Source organism: Salvelinus namaycush, chromosome 7 (assembly GCF_016432855.1).
Source record: "Salvelinus namaycush isolate Seneca chromosome 7, SaNama_1.0, whole genome shotgun sequence".
NCBI lineage: Eukaryota > Metazoa > Chordata > Actinopteri > Salmoniformes > Salmonidae > Salvelinus > Salvelinus namaycush.
Genome location: NC_052313.1, coordinates 59,694,974 through 59,715,416, shown reverse-complemented (window position 1 = coordinate 59,715,416; position 20,443 = coordinate 59,694,974). Strand labels below are relative to the sequence as shown.

General features: G+C 43.6%; 1 protein-coding gene across 1 annotated transcript; it reads right to left on the bottom strand.

Moving 5' to 3' along the window:
• Positions 1-1,525: 1,525 nt before the first annotated feature.
• On the bottom strand, positions 1,526-7,221 carry LOC120050884 (gastrula zinc finger protein XlCGF26.1-like). The gene is given in 5 exon segments (XM_038997408.1): positions 1,526-2,932; positions 2,935-3,018; positions 3,021-3,387; positions 6,764-6,901; positions 7,004-7,221. Coding segments are annotated over 5 exon segments (1,869 nt in total). The 3' UTR covers positions 1,526-1,870.
• Positions 7,222-20,443: the final 13,222 nt, after the last annotated feature.

Sequence of the window (20,443 nt, the reverse complement as noted above, 5' to 3'; positions counted from 1 at the left end):
CGTCTAAAAGTGTGGCTACAGAGGCCTCGATGGTGTCCACAAAAATAGTACTGACTACCCCATCAAACACATCCTCAGGCTGTGTAAATGTAGGGGGTGTCGTGGGTCTCGCCAGGGGGGAGTAGAATGTCGGGCTGCGAGGCATAGAGTCCTTAGGGTCTGGCCCCCATGTCGTATCGGAGTCCTGGTATGTTGTATGAATATCCATGGTGTATGATGAAATGAAGAACTGGAGGCTTTAAGGGCACTCCTTTTATTGTTGAACCAGTCCTTTGGGTATCAGGGCGTGGTTAACGCAGCCGCGTACTTAGTTTTCTTCGGAGGCTGTCCCTTCTGAGGATGTACCTTCTTGGGGCTCCTTTGAATCATAATCCTCAGGATTCGTATATATTATGCACTTCTTTACATGAACAATGCTCTGCCGCTGTTGGCTCTGTACAAAGAGAGCGTCCAACAGCTGTAACATTTTCAATTCCATTAGATCCCAAATTTTAAAAGGAATAAGCATGCGCAACCTAAAATCCCCAGTCAGGCCACCATCACGAATGTTTTGGTTGCGGGTTTCCTCGTTGCTGATATAGAACTCCACGTAGCCACATGGAAGTCCATTCTTTCTTTGTATTTTCACCCTGTGAAATATTCTTCCTGAGGAGTCAGGGGCACCTTCCCAACGGGTCTCGTAGCCCGTGAACAAGCTATAACCCTTGGTGATAAGGCTCAGTTCGGGACACACAACCTTGCGAAAAACCATCCAGTCTTCAAGCCCGTAGTCCACTCCTAAAGTCTGGTCTGTATATTCTTCTCCTTCGGCTACCGTATAGAGGTTCACTCTACAGGCCAGGTAATCAAACCGATACCCCCATTGAAGTCCATTAGACATCAGCACTTGATCTTTCAGAGCAGTTGTGGGCGGTATTTGGGTTCTATACACACTTAGAAACCGCTTTTTTGGCGCATCGTATATTGTGGCTTGATACTTGGCCCTTTATGTTTTAACCGAGGTCCTGCTTCCGTTGTTACAGTCATCACTGCTTTGCCACTGATCACAAAATCCATGCTGATTTTTAAAATCTTGTTTAGTGTTCTGGGGGTTCAAACTCTTTGAAATGTTCATCTCCCCAGTTCAAAGAGGTCCCTAGACATCAATCATCATGACAACTTTAAAGGCATCATATAAATATTGCCGCACTCACTAAGGCGTGAGAACAGGAACAGGATGCCCATATATGGGCATAACCACGTGATCACTTCCCGCCAGGATGTCCTGACCGGAATGCCCAAATATGGGCATGCACACGTCATCCGGACATAGGGTCATGAATCAAACGTTTGACGTGTGCCGTCTACTTTATTCTCTCTCACACCAAAACTGACAAGGTGCACACTGATCAGTAAAGAGAGGCTAACATTCTATAACGCTCCCTTTCCTCTGCATTGTTCTCTCACAGTGAGAAACTATAGGATTACAATAGTGTTCTACACTTTCTTCATTTGATCCAATTCAACGTTGCCAGTTATTTAATGACATGAGAATTAAGTGGAGTGTCTAATCTTAGCTGGTCTGAGAGAACTGATGAGGCTTCTCTCCTTTATGTTTACATTGGTGTCTTTTTAAATGGCCCAATCTGTAGAATCTCTTCCCACAGTCAGTGCAGTGATAAGGCTTCTCTCAAGTGTGTATCCGTTGGTGTGTTTCTACATTGCCCAATTGGGAAAAACTCTTGCCACATTGAGAGCAGAAGTAAGGCTTCTCTCCTTTGTCTTTTCTCTAATGACCTTTAAGCTCAGCTGGTGTTTTAACATTTTCTACAGTCAGATCAGTGGTAAGGCTCCTCTCTTGTTTCCCTTGGTGTCTTTTTAAATGGCACATTCAAGAGAAACACTTTCCAGTCAGAGAAGGAGTAAGGCTTCTCTCCAGTGTGTGTATATGTTCAGATCGTTTTAAGGTGTCCGGACGAGAGAAACTTGCCCCACAGTCCGAAAAGGAGTAAGGCTTCTCTCTTTTGTGTATACGTTCATGTTGTTTTAAGGTGCCCAGTTGAGAGAAACTCTTTCCACAGTCAGGGCAGAAGTAAGGCTTCTCTCCTGTGTGTATACGTTCATGTTGTTTTAGGTGGCATGGCCGAGAGAAACTGTTTCCACAGTCAGAGCAGAAGTAAGGCTTCTCTCCTGTGTGTGTTCTCTGATGAACTTTTAGTGCAGTTGATGTTTTGAAGCATTTTCCACATTCAGAGCAGGAGTAAGGCTTCTCTCCTGTGTGTATACGTTCATGTTGTTTTAGGTGGCTTGGTTGAGAGAAACTCTTTCCACAGTCAGAGCAGAAGTAAGGCTTCTCTCCTGTGTGTATACGTTCATGTTTTTTTAAGGTGACCAGTTGAGAGAAACTCACCCCACATTCAGAGCAGGAGTAAGGCTTATCTCCTGTGTGTATATGTTCATGTTGTTTTAGGTTGCTTGGTCCAGAGAAACTCTTTCCACAGTCAGAGCAGGAGTAAGGCTTCTCTCCTGTGTGTATATGTTCGTGATGTTTTAAGGTGTTCCGATGAGAGAACCTCTTTCCACAGTCAGAGCAGGAGTAAGGCTTCTCTCCTGTGTGTATACGTTCATGTTGTTTTAGGTGGCTTGGTTGAGAGAAACTCTTTCCACAGTCAGAGCAGAAGTAAGGCTTCTCTCCTTTGTGTGTACGTTCATGTTTTTTTAAGGTGACCGGTTGAGAGAAACTCACCCCACATTCAGAGCAGGAGTAAGGCTTCTCTCCGGTGTGCATATGTTCATGTCGTTTTAAGGTGCCCAGTTGAGAGAAACTCCTTCCACAGTCAGAGCAGGAGTAAGGCTTCTCTCCTGTGTGTATATGTTCATGTCGTTTTAAGTTGCCCAGTTCAGAGAAACTCTTTCCACAGTCAGAGCAGGAGTAAGGCTTCTCTCCTGTGTGTGTATATGTTCATGTCGTTTTAAGGTGTCCCGATGAGAGAAACTCTTTCCACAGTCAGAGCAGGAGTAAGGCTTCTCTCCTGTGTGTGTATATGTTCATGTCGTTTTAAGGTGTCCCGATGAGAGAAACTCTTTCCACAGTCAGAGCAGGAGTAAGGCTTCTCTCCTGTGTGTATATGTTCATGTCGTTTTAAGGTGTCCCGATGAGAGAAACTCTCTCCACAGTCAGAGCAGGAGTAAGGCTTCTCTCCTGTGTGTATATGTTCATGTCTTTTTAAGGTGTCCCGATGAGAGAAACTCTTTCCACAGTCAGAGCGGGAGAAATGCTTCTCTCCTCTGTGTGTTCCATGATGAACTTTTAGCGCAGTTGACGTTTTGAAGCATTTTCCACATTCAGAGCAGGAGTAAAGCTTTTCTCCTGTGTGTATTTTTAGGTGTATTTTTAGCTTTGATAGAAATGGGAAAATCTCCTTACAATGTGGGCAGTGGTGAGACCTCTTTGCTCTGTGATCTTCCTGCTGATGCTCTCTGGATGTAGAGAATGTCTCAACATTGTCTCCTGTGTGAACAATATCAGAACAACCAGACAATTGGTGTGATATACATGTCAATCAAATGTATTTTATGAAGCTCTTTTTACATAAGTTGTAACAAAGTCCTTTACAGAAACCAACCCGAAATCCCCAAAGAGCAACCAATGCAGGTGTAGAAGCACAGTGGCCACGAAAAACTCCCTAGAAAGCAGGAACCTTGGAAGAAACAGAGAGGAACCAGGCTCAAAGGGGTGGCCGGTCCTCTTCTGTCTGTACCGGGTGACATATGTATTCATATCAGTAGGCTGTACAATACAGGGGAATAAAACTATTCTAAAAGTGGGTAAGAGATGAAAGCTAAAAAGGGGCGTGTCATCCTCCACTCACTATCACAAGGGTTAGTAACTACAGACTCACTTCATAGAACTTTAAAACACTGGCAGTTTGTCTACTTCACTACTTTAGTCTACTCTCTGAGCACTCCAGATAGCTCAGTTAATAAAACAAATGCTGGCAATACTGGTGTCAAACCATGCAAGTGTCAGTAGCATGAAATAACATCTACCTTCTCATTGAAACAGTTCATCATGAAACAGTTCTACTGCAACTTTTCATACACAGTGGGAAGTTGGAATGAACAACAAACTTAGTTAGATAGAACCTGCTCTTACCATGATTAACAGATGTCCCAATCTTCTCCTCCTCTTCTTCATCTTTAATGTTGACATTCAGCTCCAGTGTTTGACTGCAGTGTTCCAGCTTCACAGATGATGCCATCTCTGGATTCTGCAGTGCAAACTGGGCCCCACTGTCACAATCAGGACCCAGTGACTGTGGGTTTGGACTCAGTGTGGAAGGAGAGAGGCAGGCTGGGTTTGTCCTCACTGTTGATGTTACCGGCCTCAGACTTAATTCTAGTCCTGTAGTAACAATGAGAAAGACACAAAAAGTTATTGTCTTGACAGTTCTGGCACTTTATTCTCTAAAAATACACTGCTCAAAAAAATAAAGGGAACACTTAAACACAATGTAACTCCAAGTCAATCACACTTCTGTGAAATCAAACTGTCCACTTAGGAAGCAACACTGATTGACAATACATTTCACATGCTGTTGTGCAAATGGAATAGACAACAGGTGGAAATTATAGGCAATTAGCAAGACACCCCCAATAAAGGAGTGGTTCTGCAGGTGGTGACCACAGACCACTTCTCAGTTCCTATGCTTCCTGGCTGATGTTTTGGTCACTTTTGAATGCTGCCAGTGTTTTCACTCTAGTGGTAGCATGAGACGGAGTCTACAACCCACACAAGTGGCTCAGGTAGTGCAGCTCATCCAGGATTGCACATCAATGCGAGCTGTGGCAAGAAGGTTTGCTGTGTCTGTCAGCGTAGTGTCCAGAGCATGGAGGCGCTACCAGGAGACAGGCCAGTACATCAGGAGATGTGGAGGCCGTAGGAGGGCAACAACCCAGCAGCAGGACCGCTACCTCCGCCTTTGTGCAAGGAGGAGCACTGCCAGAGCCCTGCAAAATGACCTCCAGCAGGCCACAAATGTGCACGTGTCTGCTCAAACGGTCAGAAACAGACTCCATGAGGGTGGTAATGAGGACCCGACGTCCACAGGTGGGGGTTGTGCTTACAGCCCAACACCGTGCAGGACGTTTGGCATTTGCCAGAGAACACCAAGATTGGCAAATTCGCCATCTGTGCTCTTCACAGATGAAAGCAGGTTCATACTGAGCACATGTGACAGTCTGGAGACGCCGTGGAGAACGTTCTGCTGCCTGCAACATCCTCCAGCATGACCGGTTTGGCGGTGGGTCAGTCATGGTGTGGGGTGGCATTTCTTTGGGGGTCCGCACAGCCCTCCATGTGCTCGCCAGAGGTAGCCTGACTGCCATTAGGTACCGAGATGAGATCCTCAGACCCCTTGTGAGACCATTTGCTGGTGCGGTTGGCCCTGGGTTCCTCCTAATGCAAGACAATGCTAGACCTCATGTGGCTGGAGTGTGTCAGCAGTTCCTGCAAGAGGAAGGCATTGATGCTATGGACTGGCCCGCCCGTTCCCCAGAACTGAATCCAATTGAGCACATCTGGGACATCATGTCTCGCTCCATCCACCAACACCACGTTGCACCACAGACTGTCCAGGAGTTGGCGGATGCTTTAGTCCAGGTCTGGGAGGAGATCCCTCAGGAGACCATCCGCCACCTCATCAGGAGCATGCCCAGGTGTTGTAGGGAGGTCATACAGGTACGTGGCGGCCACACACACTACTGAGCCTCATTTTGACTTGTTTTAAGGACATTACATCAAAGTTGGATCAGCCTGTAGTGTGCTTTTTCTCTTTAAATTTTGAGTGGGACTCCAAATCCAGACCTCCATGGGTTGATAAATTTGATTTCCATTGATCATTTGTGTGTGATTTTGTTGTCAGCACATTCAACTATGTAAAGAAAAAAGTATTTAATAAGAATATTTCATTCAGATCTAGGATGTGTTATTTTAGTGTTCCCTTTATTGTTTTGAGCAGTGTATATTATATGTTCAATTATCTAATTCAGTGCTTGACTTGGACTGAAAAAGGTGCCGGTGCTGTTTATATTTAGGCACAGGAGCTCCACAATACTGTTGAGCTAATATTCTATAAGAGGAACTGTCACGACTTCCGCCGAAGTCGGTCCCTCTCCTTGTTCGGGCGGCGCTCGAAGTCACCGGTCTTCTAGCCATCGCCAATCCATTACATGTTCAGTATTTAACCCTCTGTTTCCCACATGTATGTGTGCGTGTTTGTTCTATGTTGATGGCTGTATCTGACGGCTGGTATTTTGTTGCCGGGCTTTGTATCTACGCCCGTTTATTCGTGGTACCGGTATATTTCACGCACCGTTCTATTGTTTCTATACTGGTGTTTTTTCGTGTATTAAATACCTTGTCCACGCATCTCAACTCTCCTGCGCTTGACTCCTTTTCACCAGTTACCCAAAGCCTTGACAGAAACACGCACCTCAAATGGAGTCAGCAGGAGCAGGTGCCCCTGCAGTAGGGGTCGAGGAGCGAGTCCAGCAGGCCTCTACTATTCCCCAGCATCTCGGCAGCGCCATGGACCGCGTGCTGCACACAATGGAGCGATGGAAGAGAGGAGGAGTTCCTCCAGCGTCTCCACCAGCACCACCAGTTTCACCTATAATGACCCCTCCTTCACCTGGTCCCAGTGGGATCCGGCTCGCCCTCCCGAGGGAGTATGATGGTACGGCGGCGGGATGTCAGGGGTTCTTGCTCCAGCTAGAGCTCTACCTGGCAACCGTCCACCTGGCTCCCTCAGGCCGTGAGAGCGTGGCCGTCCTTGTCTCCTGCCTCTCAGGGAAGGCCCTGGAGTGGGCCAACGCCTTATGGATTTCACCCGCCGCTTTCGGGCAGTCTTTGACCACCCGCCTGAGGGTAGAGCGGCGGGTGAACGTCTCGTGCACCTGAGGCAGGGGACGAGGAGCGCACAGGAGTTCATGATGGAAGGACAAGGCCCTAATCGATCACTACCGGTGCAGTTTGCACGAGGACGTCCGTCGGGAGTTGGCCTGCAGGGACACCACTCTCACATTCAAGCAGCTGGCGGACCTGTCCATCCGGCTGGATAACGTGCTGGCTACCCGCGGACATCCAGATCGGGGTCTGTCGATTCCATCCCCCATCACCACCGCGCCGACGCCCATGGAGCTGGGAGGTGCTGCACTTAGGGCGACAGGAGGCGGGGCCATTCCATGCACCATCTGTGGCCGCAGAGGGCACACTGCCAGTCGGTGCTGGGGAGGTTCCTCTGGGAGTCGAGGCAGCAGACAGGGCACTCTCGTGTCACCCCAGGTGAGTCGGCACCAGGCTCACCCAGAGTCCCTGGTTGCTCACATGTTTTTGTTTATTAATTTTCTTGAGTTTTCCCCGCATTCCCAGCTTAAGGCGCTCGTAGATTCAGGAATTTTATTGACAGATCATTTTTAGGGATCCCCATTGTTCCTGTGGATATGCCCTTCCCTGTGCACGCCCTAGATAGTTAGCCCTGACCCTAATGGTCGACTATGGAGGCCACCGCTCCACTGGGCATGGTTACGCAGGAGGGTCACAAGGAGAGAATCAGTCTCTTCCTTATTGATTCTCCTGCGTTTCCGGTGTTGCTGGGCCTACCCTGGTTGGCCTGTCATGACCCCACTATTTCGTGGCAACAGAGCGCTCTCACGGGGTGGTCACGAAAGTGCTCGGGGAGGTGTTTAGGGGTTTCCATCGGTGCTACTACAGTGGAAAGCCTAGACCAGGTCTCCACCGTGCGCATCCCCTCTGAATATACCGATTTGGCTCTCGCCTTCTGTAAGAAGAAGGCGACTCAATTACCACCCCATCGACGGAGGGATTGTGCGATAAATCTCCTGGTAAACGTAGCACTTCCCAGGAGTCACGTGTATCCCCTGTCGCAAGAGGAGACGACGGCTATGGAAACATATGTTTCCGAATCTCTGGGGCAGGGGTACATTCGGCCCTCCACTTCACCTGCCTCCTCGAGTTTCTTTTTTGTGAAGAAGAAGGATAGAGGTCTGCGCCCGTGTATTGACTATCGAGGCATTAACCAAATCACTGTGAGGTACAGTTACCCGCTACCTCTCATAGCCAGTGCGATCGAGTCAATGCACGGGGCACACTTCTTCACAAAATTGGATCTCAGGAGCGCTTACAACCTGGTGCGTATCCGGGAGGGAGAAGAGTGGAAGACGGCGTTTAGTACCACATCAGGCCATTATGAGTACCTTGTCATGCCATACGGGTTGATGAATGCTCCATCAGTCTTCCAATCCTTTGTAGACGAGATTTTCAGGAACCTGCACGGGCAGGGTGTAGTGGTGTATATCGATGACATTCTGATATACTCCGCTACACGCGCCGAGTATGTGTCCTTGGTGCGCAGGATACTTGGACGACTGTTGGAGTATGACCTGTACGTCAAGGCTGAGAAATGCCTGTTCATCCAGCAGGCCGTCTCCTTCCTAGGGTATCGCATTTCCACATCAGGGGTGGAGATGGAGAGTGACCGCATTTCAGCTGTGCGTAATTGGCCGACTCCCACCACGGTAAAGAAAGTGCAGCGGTTTCTCGGGTTTGCCAACTACTACCGGAGGTTCATCCGGGGCTTTGGTCAGGTAGCAGCTCCCATTACCTCACTGCTGAAGGGGGGACCGGTGCGTTTGCAGTGGTCGGCTGAGGCGGACAGGGCTTTTGGTCACCTGAGGGCTCTGTTATACCTCGGCTTTACCACACTGCTTCCTTATACACTCAGCTCCTTCCTCTCCACACTGCTTCCGTCTACACCACACTGCTTCCCTCTACACTCAGCTCCTTCCTCTCCACACTGCTTCCCTCTACACTCAGCTCCTTCCTCACCACACCTGCCATCGCAGTTAATTCATCCTCACTCGTCACATTCACTTCCCTCCTGTAGCTCTTCTAAAGGCTCTGTGTCATCCTCCATTCCATATTCACTCAAAACATTCCACTTTTCTTCTTGTCCACCATCTTCTCCATCAGATCTTCCAGAAAGCTTGTGCAATCCCCCATTGAAATCCCATTTTTTTCTTATCCGCCATCTCACCTCATCCACACCCAAGTAGCTGCATACCAATAGAGTACCACAGTATAAATCATAATACCCATAAAACCTAGCAGTCAAACATGAAATGGTTCCAATCCTGTTTCCACCATTCATTTTTTCCCAACACTTAAATAAGGGCTGTGTTTCATGTAGGCTTACCCTGGAATGACGTTTTGATAACCGTGTAAATTTCTGGGACAAGATGACAAAGATAGTCATCTGTATTTACCCCCACAAAAATGAAATATAATTAGCTGCTAATGTGGCTATTGAAAGGGTTAAACCTTTTAAACGGTTAATACATTGTGTTATGATAAACTGTAAGGTCTCCTCTTCAGGAGACCTCTGTGTGTGTGTGTGTGTTAACACCTGTTTTGAGTGTTGTGCCCTTCAGACACGATCAGAAGGCGGAAACCGCCTACGTTCATACTCCTCATGTCTGGGCCACACCTGCCTATGAGGTTCTGAGAATACGACTGGTTTCCTGAGAACACAAGGCTACCGCAGGCCTAATGAAAACAGCCACCTGTCAGAAGATGCTTGGACTCGTTCACCTTATGATCCTATACTTGTGATGAAAGATCAAGTTTCAGTCAAACCCACTTCTGAGCTTTTAATTGCTGACAAGATGGTTGCTGCTGTCATGGGGAGGTTAGATTTATTAAAATGTTGTTGCCAGGGAAAGTCACACGGAGGACTGGGGAGGCTATATGAGTTACAGGATGTCTTAGACATTTTGCAGAACCTGGGGAGAGCTATCAAAAACTGTACCAACAGCTGCCTACAATTGTATTACTAAAGGAGAATTTTAATACTTAACTTCTTATGGCTGCAGCCCGACGTCGGTACACTTATGACAACAGCCAGCTCAAAGTGCAGGGCGCGAAATTCAAAAGATTTTTTTTTTTTTAATATTTAACTTTCACACATTAACAAGTCCAATACAGCATATGAAAGGTACACATCTTGTGAATCCAGCCAACATGTCCGATTTTTAAAATGTTTTACAGGGAAGACACAATATGTAAATCTATTAGCTAACCATGTTAGCAAAAGACAACACTTTTCTTACTCCATCAGTAGCTACCACAAATTCGACCAAATAAAGATATAAATAGCCACTAACCAAGAAACAACTTCATCAGATGACAGTCTGATAACATATTTATTGTATAGCATATGTTTTGTTAGAAAAATGTGCATATTTCAGGTATAAATCATAGTTTACATTGCAGCTACAGTCAGAAATTGCACCGAAAGCAGCCATAATAATTACAGGCACCAACGTCAAATACCTAATTACTCATCATAAAACATTTCTGAAAAATACAGTGTACAGCAAATGAAAGACAGGCATCTTGTGATTCCAGCCAATATTTCCGATTTATTAAGTGTTTTACAGCGAAAAAAAAAATGTAGCGTTATATTAGCTTAGCACAATAGCCAGAAACACTTGGGCGCCGGCGACTACGACAGATATATGAAATAGCATCATAAAATGGGTCTTACTTTTGCTGATCTTTCATCAGAATGTTGGACAAGGTGTCCTTTGTCCAGAACAGTCGTGCTAGATATGTATCTTGTTGTGATATTTCACATAACTAATATGTGCTTTGAAAGCCTTCCATCTGGTACTCGCTGTCGTTTGGTCAGTGTTCAATGTAAAATAAACATCTTTATGCACTCCAACGTAATGTAAGAAGTCTGGGTCCTGTAACCATCTGGGACGCAAACACCATACTAGTTTTGTATGCCTATAAAATAATGACTCATGGGAACGGTCACTCAGAACAATACTATCATAGCCACGCCCTGCTACATTGGGAAGCAATGAGCAAGAAACTAAAAAGTAGTCTGTATGAGAAAATTATTTAAAATGTTGACGAGTAACAGGAATACTCCCTTTTACTCTGGTTCTGAGTCCTCCAAGGTTCACATAGATTTAAGTCCTTAATGAAAAGCTGTAATTTCTTTCTACTCTGCTAGTGGGAAGTGTCTAAACCAGAGGAGTGATCTAGATGAGGATCAATTAAAATCCCCTGCCATTAGGACTTTACCAGGAAGGGAGGTTATCAACAGAAATAAATTCTCAAAAAATGTGGGATTTCATCATTAGGACCATAAACATTAACCAGATTAATATGCTCATTCAAAGAGTTCCCTCCCTGATACCAGATGTATCAGTTATAATATTATTCACTTGAAACGGAACAGATTTATGAATTAAAACCATAACACCATGAGAATGAGAGGAGAAACAGGATGCTATTACTTGCCATCTCCTGCATACTTTAAGTAGCTCATCCTTCAACAAGTGAGTGTATTGTAGGAACACAATAGATTAATGAAGCTGTTTAAGCCTAGTAATAACCTGTTTAAGCTTGGATAGTTTACAAACTCCACAGACATTCCACAAAGTACATTTCAGTTTAAACAAAGACGTAAACATGGAATAAGCTATAGCATAAAGACATGTCTAAAATATGTTTAGTAACCAGAAGGAACGCAGGAATATTTTGTAGTGAGAAAAATATGTAAAGATCTGTTGGAACAAACAAAAATAAATCTATGCTAACTGTAAAACACTGCACCCCATTCTACTGTCTACCTAACCGAGACATCCAACGCTTCCTCCCCCACCTCCCGCAATCGTAGAGTGTAGCCTTGTAGACGACTGATCCATTAAAACCTGTTAGGGATCAGTGTACCGCTAGCAGTCCACCTGCGACAACATCCGGTGAAATTGCAGAGCGCCAAATTCAAAATATTAATATTAAACATTCATGAAAATACAAGTGTTATACACCATTCTTTAGCTTAGAATCTTGGTAATCGAACCGCGTTGTCCGATTTACAATAGGCTTCACGGCGAAAGCAGAGCATTCGATTATCTGAGATCAGCACCCCACAACAACATATTTTTCAAACCAGCACAGGCGTCACAAGATCCCAAATAGCGATAAAATAAATCACTTACATTTGAAGATCTTCCTCTGTTTGCAATCCCAAGGGTCCCAGCTACAAGATGAATGGTTCGTTTTGTTCGATAAAGTCCTTCTTTATATCCTAAAAAGTCAGTTTAGTAGGAGTCATTGAGTTCAGTAATCCACCAGTTCAACATGCAGACAAAGTCCCAAAAGTTACCGGTAAAGTTCATCCAAACCAGTCAAACAACACTTCTAATTAATTGTCAGGTAGTCTAATATCTAAATAAATGATAGTACTTCATACGGCGTCTAGTATTTTCAATAGGAAAGGAAAATTACAAAGAGCGCACCCTCGTTCACGCGGGCAAAGAGACTACTTTTCCCTTAGTGCTCCCCATGGACAAATAACAATTACTCAATGGTTTTTCAAAAACCAAGCCTGAAACCATGTATAAAGACTGTTGACATCTAGTGGAAGCCATAGGAACTTCAATTTGGGAGCCAGAAGTCAGTTTTCAATAGCTTTACATTTGAAGTGGCTGGAAGCTTAAAAAGAAAAAGCTTGGTTTTCGCCTGCCATAACAGTTCTTTTAGACCCACAGACATTATTTTAACAGTTTTAGAACTTCAGTATTTTCTATCCAATTCTACCATTTATATGCATATCCTAGCTTCTGGGCCTGAGTGACAGGCAGTTTACTTTGAGCACGTCAGACAACCGAAATTCAGGATACTGCCCCCTAGACCAGAGAGGTTTTAAAGGGAGCAGTTTAACCCAAGCGACTCTAAACATGACAAAGTGTCTCCTGCCTTCTCTCGGTCATTAATCCTCACGAACAGAATAAAAGGCGTATCTTGTACCAAAGCCACTCCTGCGTTGTCTTGGCTGTGTGCCCAGGGTCGTTGTCCTGTTGGAAGGTGAACCTTCACCCCAGTCTGAGGACCTGAGCGCTCTGTAGCAGGTTTTCATCAACGATCTCTCTTTGCTCTGTTAATCTTTCCCTTGATCCTGACTAGCCTCCCAGTCCCTGCCGCTGAAAAACATCCCCACTGCATGATGCTACCACCACCATGCTCTACAGACAATTACTTCGACATCATGGCTTGGTTTTTGCTCTGACACGCACTGTCAAATGTGGGACCTTATATAGACAGGTGTGTGCCTTTCCAAATCATTTCCAATCAATTGAATTTACCACAGGTTGACAATCAAGTTGTAGAAACATCTCAAAGTTGATAAACGGAAACAGGATTCACCTGAGCTCAATGTCGAGTATCATAGCAAAGGGTCTGAATACCTATGTAAATAAGGTATTTCTGTTGTTTTTTTATATAAACGTGAAAACATTTCTAAAAACCTGTATTTGCTTTGTCATTATGGGGCATTGTGTGTAGATTGATAAGGAACATTGTTTATTTAACCTGTCTGGCACCGGCGTTCCGCTAGCGGAACTCTTCCCACATTCCACTGAAAAGGCAGAGCGCGAAATTCAAAAGATATTTTTTAGAAATATTTAACTTTCACACATTAACAAGTCCAATACAGCAAATGAAAGATACACATCTTGTGAATCCAGTCAACATGTCCGATTTTTAAAATGTTTTACAGCGAAAACACCACATATATTTGTGTTAGCTCACCACCAAATACAAAAAAGGACAGACATTTTTCACAGCACAGGTAGCATGCACAAAGCCAACCTAACTAACCAAGAACCAACCAAACTAACCAAGAAACAACTTCATCAGATGACAGTCTTATAACATGTTATACAATAAATCTATGTTTTGTTCGAAAAATGTGCATATTTGAGGTATAAATCAGTTTTACATTGCAGCTACCATCACAGCTACCGTCACAAATAGGACCGAAGCAGCCAGAGTAATTACAGACACCAACGTCAAATACCTAAATACTCATCATAAAACATTTCTGAAAACTCGATGGTGTACAGCAAATTAAAGACAAACATATTGTGAATCCAGCCAATATTTCCAATTTTTTAAGTGTTTTACAGCGAAAACACAATATAGCATTATATTAGCTTACTACAATAGCCTACCACACTACCGCATTCATTCATCAAGGCACGTTAGCGATAGCAATATTCACGTTAGCGATAGGGAATAAACCAGCAAAAGATATTAATTTTCACTAACCTTCATAAACCTTCATCAGATGACAGTCCTATAACATCAGGTTATACATACACTTATGTTTTGTTCGAAAATGTGCATATTTAGAGCTGCAATCAGTGGTTATACATTGTGCTAACGTAGCATCTTTTTCCCAGAATGTGCAGATATTTTTATGACACTCAACTATTCTGACCAAATAACTATTCATAAACGTTACTAGAAAATACATGTTGTATAGGAAATGATAGATACACTAGTTCTTAATGCAATCGCCGTGTTAGAATTCTAAAAATAACTTCAGTACGACGTACTCTCTCTCAGCGAGAGAGTACCCAAAATCTGGGCGCAAACAACTATTTCACATGTTCGACAGATATATGAAATAGCATCATAAAATGGGTCCTACTTTTGATGATCTTTCATCAAAATGTTGTACAAGGGGTCCTTTGTCCAGAACAATCGTTGTTTGGATTTAGAATGTCCTCTTCTCCAGTCAATTAGCACGGAAAGCTAGCAAAGTGGTGCGAAGCTCTCCTTCCTGAACAAAGGCACACAAAGCAACACGCCTAACGTCCCGAATAAATTTCAATAATCTAATAAAACTATATTGAAAAAACATACTTTACGATGATATTGTCACATGTATCAAATAAAATCAAAGCCGGAGATATTAGTCGTCTATAACGGCAGCTTTCCAGAAGGCAAAACCAGGTCCCCTCACGCGCTCTCCAGAAAACTGGTGACACGTCATACAAAGAGCTTTTATTCAACCCCAGATCAAGTTATACACTCCATTTCTTCTCTCACTGCCTGTCGACATCTAGTGGAAGACGTATGAAGTGCATCTATACTAATAAATATCAAGGACATTTATAGGCAGGCCCTAGAACAGAGCATCGATTTCAGATTTTCCACTTCCTCACAGGAAGTTTGCTGCAAAATGAGTTCTACTCACAGATATAATTCAAACGGTTTTAGAAACTAGAGAGTGTTTTCTATCCAATAGTAATAATAATATGCATATTGTACGAGCAAGAATTGAGTACGAGGCCGTTTAAATTGGGCACGATTTTCCCCCAAAGTGAAAACAGCGCCCTCTGTCCTCAACAGGTTGATCAATTTTAGAATAAGGCTGTAACGTAACAAAACGTGGAAAAGGTCAAGGGGTCTAAATACTTTCCAAATGGGAGAGGGGATACCGCGTCAGTTGTACAACTGAATGCATTCAACTGAAATGTGTCTTCCGAATCAGAGAGGTGCGGAGGGCTGCCATAATCGACATCCACGTCTTCGGCGCCCGGGGAACAGTGGGTTAACTGCCTTGCTCAGGGGCAGAACAGATTATTACCTTGTCTTCGGGGATTCGATCCAGCAACCTTTCGGTTACTGTCCCAATGCTCTAACCACTAGGCTACCTGTACGTATTCACACAAGTAGGCTGTGCAATACAAAAGGAGAATAAAACTATTCTAACAGTATCTCATAAGTCAAGAAAATTATGACCCATATCATCCTCCACTCACTACCACAAGGGTTAGAAACTACACAGACTCATTTCATATAACTTTAAAACACTGTCAGTTTGTCTACTTCACTTCATCACTCTACTCTGAACACTCCAGATAGCCCAGTTAATAAAACAAATGCTGGCAATACTGGTGTCAAACCATACAAGTCTCAGTACCATGAAATAACATCTTCCTTCTCATTGAAACAGTTCTACTGCAACTTTTCATACACAGTGAGAAGTTAGAATGAAAAACAAACTTAGTTAGATAGAACCCTGCTCTTACCATGATTAACAGATTTCCCAATCTTCATCTTTAATGTTGGCATTTAGCTCCAGTGTTTGACTGCAGTCCTCCAGCTTCACTGATGCCATCTCTGGATCATGCAGAGCAAACTGGGCTCCACTGTCACAATCAGGACCCAGTGACTGTAGGTTTGGACTCAGTGTGGAAGGAGAGAGGCAGGCTGGGTTTGTCCTCACTGTTGATGTTACCGGCCTCATACCTGAGTCGGCAAGTAGTAGAGGAGAAACGGACACAAAAGTTATTTTCTTCACAGTTCTGGCACTTTCTTTATTCTCTATTAAATATATTATATTTTTTCTTGTTCAATTATCTAATTCAGTGCTTGACTTGGACTGAAATAGTTTCCGATACTCATTGTGGGTGCCGGTACTGTTTATATTTAGGTGCAGGAGCTCCACAATACTTTTGAGCTAATACTTAACCTGTAGTAGACAAATGCATAAATGACTCAAAAAACATTTAGTACAAGTTTACAGTTAGTTTTTGGCAGCACTATGTACCATTTTCCTTAACCCTCTTCACGGTATTATTCCAATCAAAAAACAATTGTATTTCCGTTCACACCATAGTATCATTTATAGACAGAAACTGAATGTGTCAATATTTTACACATGTAGAAACTGATAATCATTACATTTAGCTTCAAAACAGTAGTGCGACCTTAAAATTGTCTCTGCTGCACCCACACTGCCTGCACCGAAGTCCGTTGACGCAGACCGGATGGGCGCCGCCATTTTACCAGCTTGTGAATTTTTCCTTCCATGGACCTCTACGGACAATTCCTTCGACCTCGTGGCTTGGTTTTTGCTCTAACATAGGGCTGGGCGACGTGGCAAAAATATCATACCATGGTATTTTTCACATTTTTGGCGGTATTTTATGTTTTTGATTAATAAAAGGTCTACATTTGCTTTATGAGTGGTGCGTGACCGTAGGGTGGCAACATTTATATTCCCAAAAAATTTGATGGGTCTTTCTCCATTCTGATTGTTTTATAGTGTTCAATTCAACCTAAAATAATTTCCTGCACTCATTTGAGATAATTTACACACTGGGCAAAAATACTAGGGCTTATTTTTAACCAAATGTTGCAATTGTAATTTAGATCAAAACACCAAGGTGATCTTTTGAAATCATGGAAATTGATTATTCTAATTCTATAGTCTATAAATAGTGGGCACTTCTACCTTCTCATTGAAACAGTTAATCATGAAACAGTTCTTCTGCAACTTTTCATACACAGTGGGAAGTTGGAACGAAAAACACAAACTTAGAACCTGCTCTTACCATGAGAAACAGATATTCCAATCTTCTCCTCCTCTTCTTCTTCATCTTTAATGTTGACATTCAGCTCCAGTGTTTGACTGCAGTCTTCCAGCTTCACTGATGCCATCTCTGGATCCTGCAGTGCAAACTGGGCTCCACTGTCACAATCAGGACCCAGTGACTGTAGGTTTGGACTCGGTGCAGAAGGAGAGAGGAGGGCTGGGTTTGTCCTCTCTGTTGATGTTACCGGCCTCATACCTGAGTCGGCAAGTAGTAGAGGAGAAACGGACACAAAAGTTATTTTCTTGCCAGTTCTGGCACCTTCTTTATTCTCTAAAAATATATTATATTTCTTTTTGTTCAATTATCTAATTCAGTGCTTGACTTGGACTGAAATAGGTGCTGGTACTGTTTATATTTAGGTGCAGGAGCTCCACAATACTGTTGAGCTAATATTCTATAAAGAGGAACATGAGCTCAAACAGTAGAAATTTGAGGTGAACTCTTGTCCAAGTCAAGAACGGATCTCATTTCAATAGATCAGGTAGGTGAGCATTGGCAACAAAACATTATTGCATTAACATTAAAACACAACGGACACACAACGTTAAGATCACTTAATATATAGATTTCCTAAACTCACATAAAATGACTCAAAAACCATGAAGTACAAGGTTAGTTTGTTTCAGGCAGCACTATGTATTATTTTCCTGAAGAACCGCGTCTTCGTCGTTTCAATCAAAAACCAGTACTATTTCCGTTCACACCATACTCAAATGTATAGATAAAGATAGAAACAACTACATGTGTCTGAATATTAGTACACATGTAGAAAACCAACAAGCATTACATTCAGCTTCAAAACAGTAGCGCAACCGTAAAATGGTCTGCACCCACACTGCCTGCACTTTAGTCCGTTGACCCAGTCCGAGGCGGCGCCGCCATTTTACCAGCGTGTGAATTTTACACAAAACCGATAACATGCAGCTCAGAAATCTCAAATAAATGGATTCTTTATGAAAATTAACATGAGCAGAATATGTACATCCACTAAGACAAACCCAACGTTTCTAGTTACGTGACTTGTAAAATAGTATAACGTCACCACGTTCTTCACTCGGTTTGACACAAATATCACATCAAACCTTTACCAAACGTGATAATAATTTAATGGATTTGTTACCTAGCATGGAATGACATGTTTTTTCGAAATTAGAAAATGTAAACGTGCTATTACGTACCTGTAGTAATAAAGGGAAACGGGCACAAAAGATACCTTCTTGACTGCACAGTTCTGGCGCTTTTTTATTCTGAAGAATGGTGCGCGCCTGTCGGGAACTTCCTGTTCCCCCACTAACACCGTCCGTGCATTGTGGGATCCTTGGGCTGGCCCTACCCTGTTACATGAGAAGGGGGTAGCTGCTGCTGCCCTCTCCTCCTCCCAAATGTATTACTTGGGTCTCGGGACGATTGGGGCTACTCTCTGGCAGATGATTAAACGGGCGTCTGTATATAATTAACATTTCATTATTTATTTGTCCATATTTTTTCATTGTTTCTGTGATTTAAAAAAATACAATTAACATTTAAATTAAATTATTTTAGAGTCCGGTTTAAGTTGTATTTTACTATTTTGATACTTTGTACATGGCAGCTGATAAGCATTAACGCAGCAGTCGCAGTGCGAACTGCATTGCTACAGATGCTAGTTCGAAGCCGGTGCCGGCCGTGACCAGGAGACCCATGAGGCGACGCACGATTGGCCCAGAGTCGTCTGAGTTAGGGGAGGGTTTGGCCGGCCAGGATGTCCTTGTCCCATACAGCATTTCCTCTGACGTTATTTTTGGGGGGTGGAGGGGTATAATTTGTATGCATACAATGTATAATAGTAATATTTAAAATTACTGTCTGGTAATTTTGTATACATTTATTTAAATTTGCATCTGGTCGCTTCTGGGGGGGTTCTGGTAAGATGCCAGCAAAGCTGGCTCAATTCCGGTAGATGGAAACAGCCTGATGTACTTGGGCCGATTCTTGGCAGTCATTAATTCTGATTCCGGGCCGAGTCAATCAGTTCCGGCCCACCGGAAGAGGGCCGCTTCTGGGCCTATTCCTCATTGCGAAGTTGCTATATATTGGCAGGAACTGGAACAAGCTGTGATACACGTCGATCCAGACCACCCCAAACAGGCTCAATGGGTGACATGTCTAGTGAGTATGCAGACCATGGAAGAATTGGGACATTTTCAGCTTCCAGGGATTGTGTACAGATCCTTCGGTGGATGAATGGCAGGACGATGGGCCTCGGGATCTTGTCATGGTATCTCTGTGCATTCAAATTACCATTGATAAAATACAATTGCGTTCGTTGTCTCCCATACCATAACCCAATGCTACCATGGAGTACTTTGTAGACAACAGCAAACCGCTCCCGACACAACACCCTACACGTGGTCTGCAATTGAGAGGCTTGTTGGGCATACCGCTAAATTCTCAAAAACAACTTGGAGGCGGCTTATGGTAGAGAAATGAACATTAAATTATCTGGTAGCAGCTATGGTGCACATTCCTGCAGTCAGCATGCCAATTGCATGCTCTCTCAAAACTTGAGACATCTGTTGCATTGGGTTGTGTGACATAACTGCACATTTTAGTGGCATTTTCGTTTTATATTTGTTAGGGATCCCCATTAGCTGCTGCCAAGGCAGCACCTTCTCAGCTACTCTTGTCCCCAGCACAAGGTGCACCTGTGTAATGATGATCATGCAATTTAATCAGCTTCTTGATATGCCACACCTGTCAGGTGGGCGGATTATCTTGGCAAAGGAGAAATGCTCACTAATAGGGATGTAAACAAATTTGTGCACAACATTTGAGAGAAATAAGCTTTGTGTGTGTATGGAACATTTATGGGATGAAACATGGGACACTTTACATGTCGCGTTTATATTTTTGTTCAGTACATACGGTATAAAAAATAAATAATACAAACTAAAATCAGCCTGCTTTTCTGTTCTAATCAGGTTCCTACACAGGCTCAGAAGGATCCTCTAAGGCTGGAACATTTTCTGGCGACAGTAGTCTGTGAAGTCTTGGAGGCCCAAAAACTTCTCAGCTGTAGATATAATTATGTCCAGGAAGCTTGGCCCCAGTGATGTACTGGGCCGTTCGCACTACCCTCTGTAGTGCCTTGCGGTCGGAG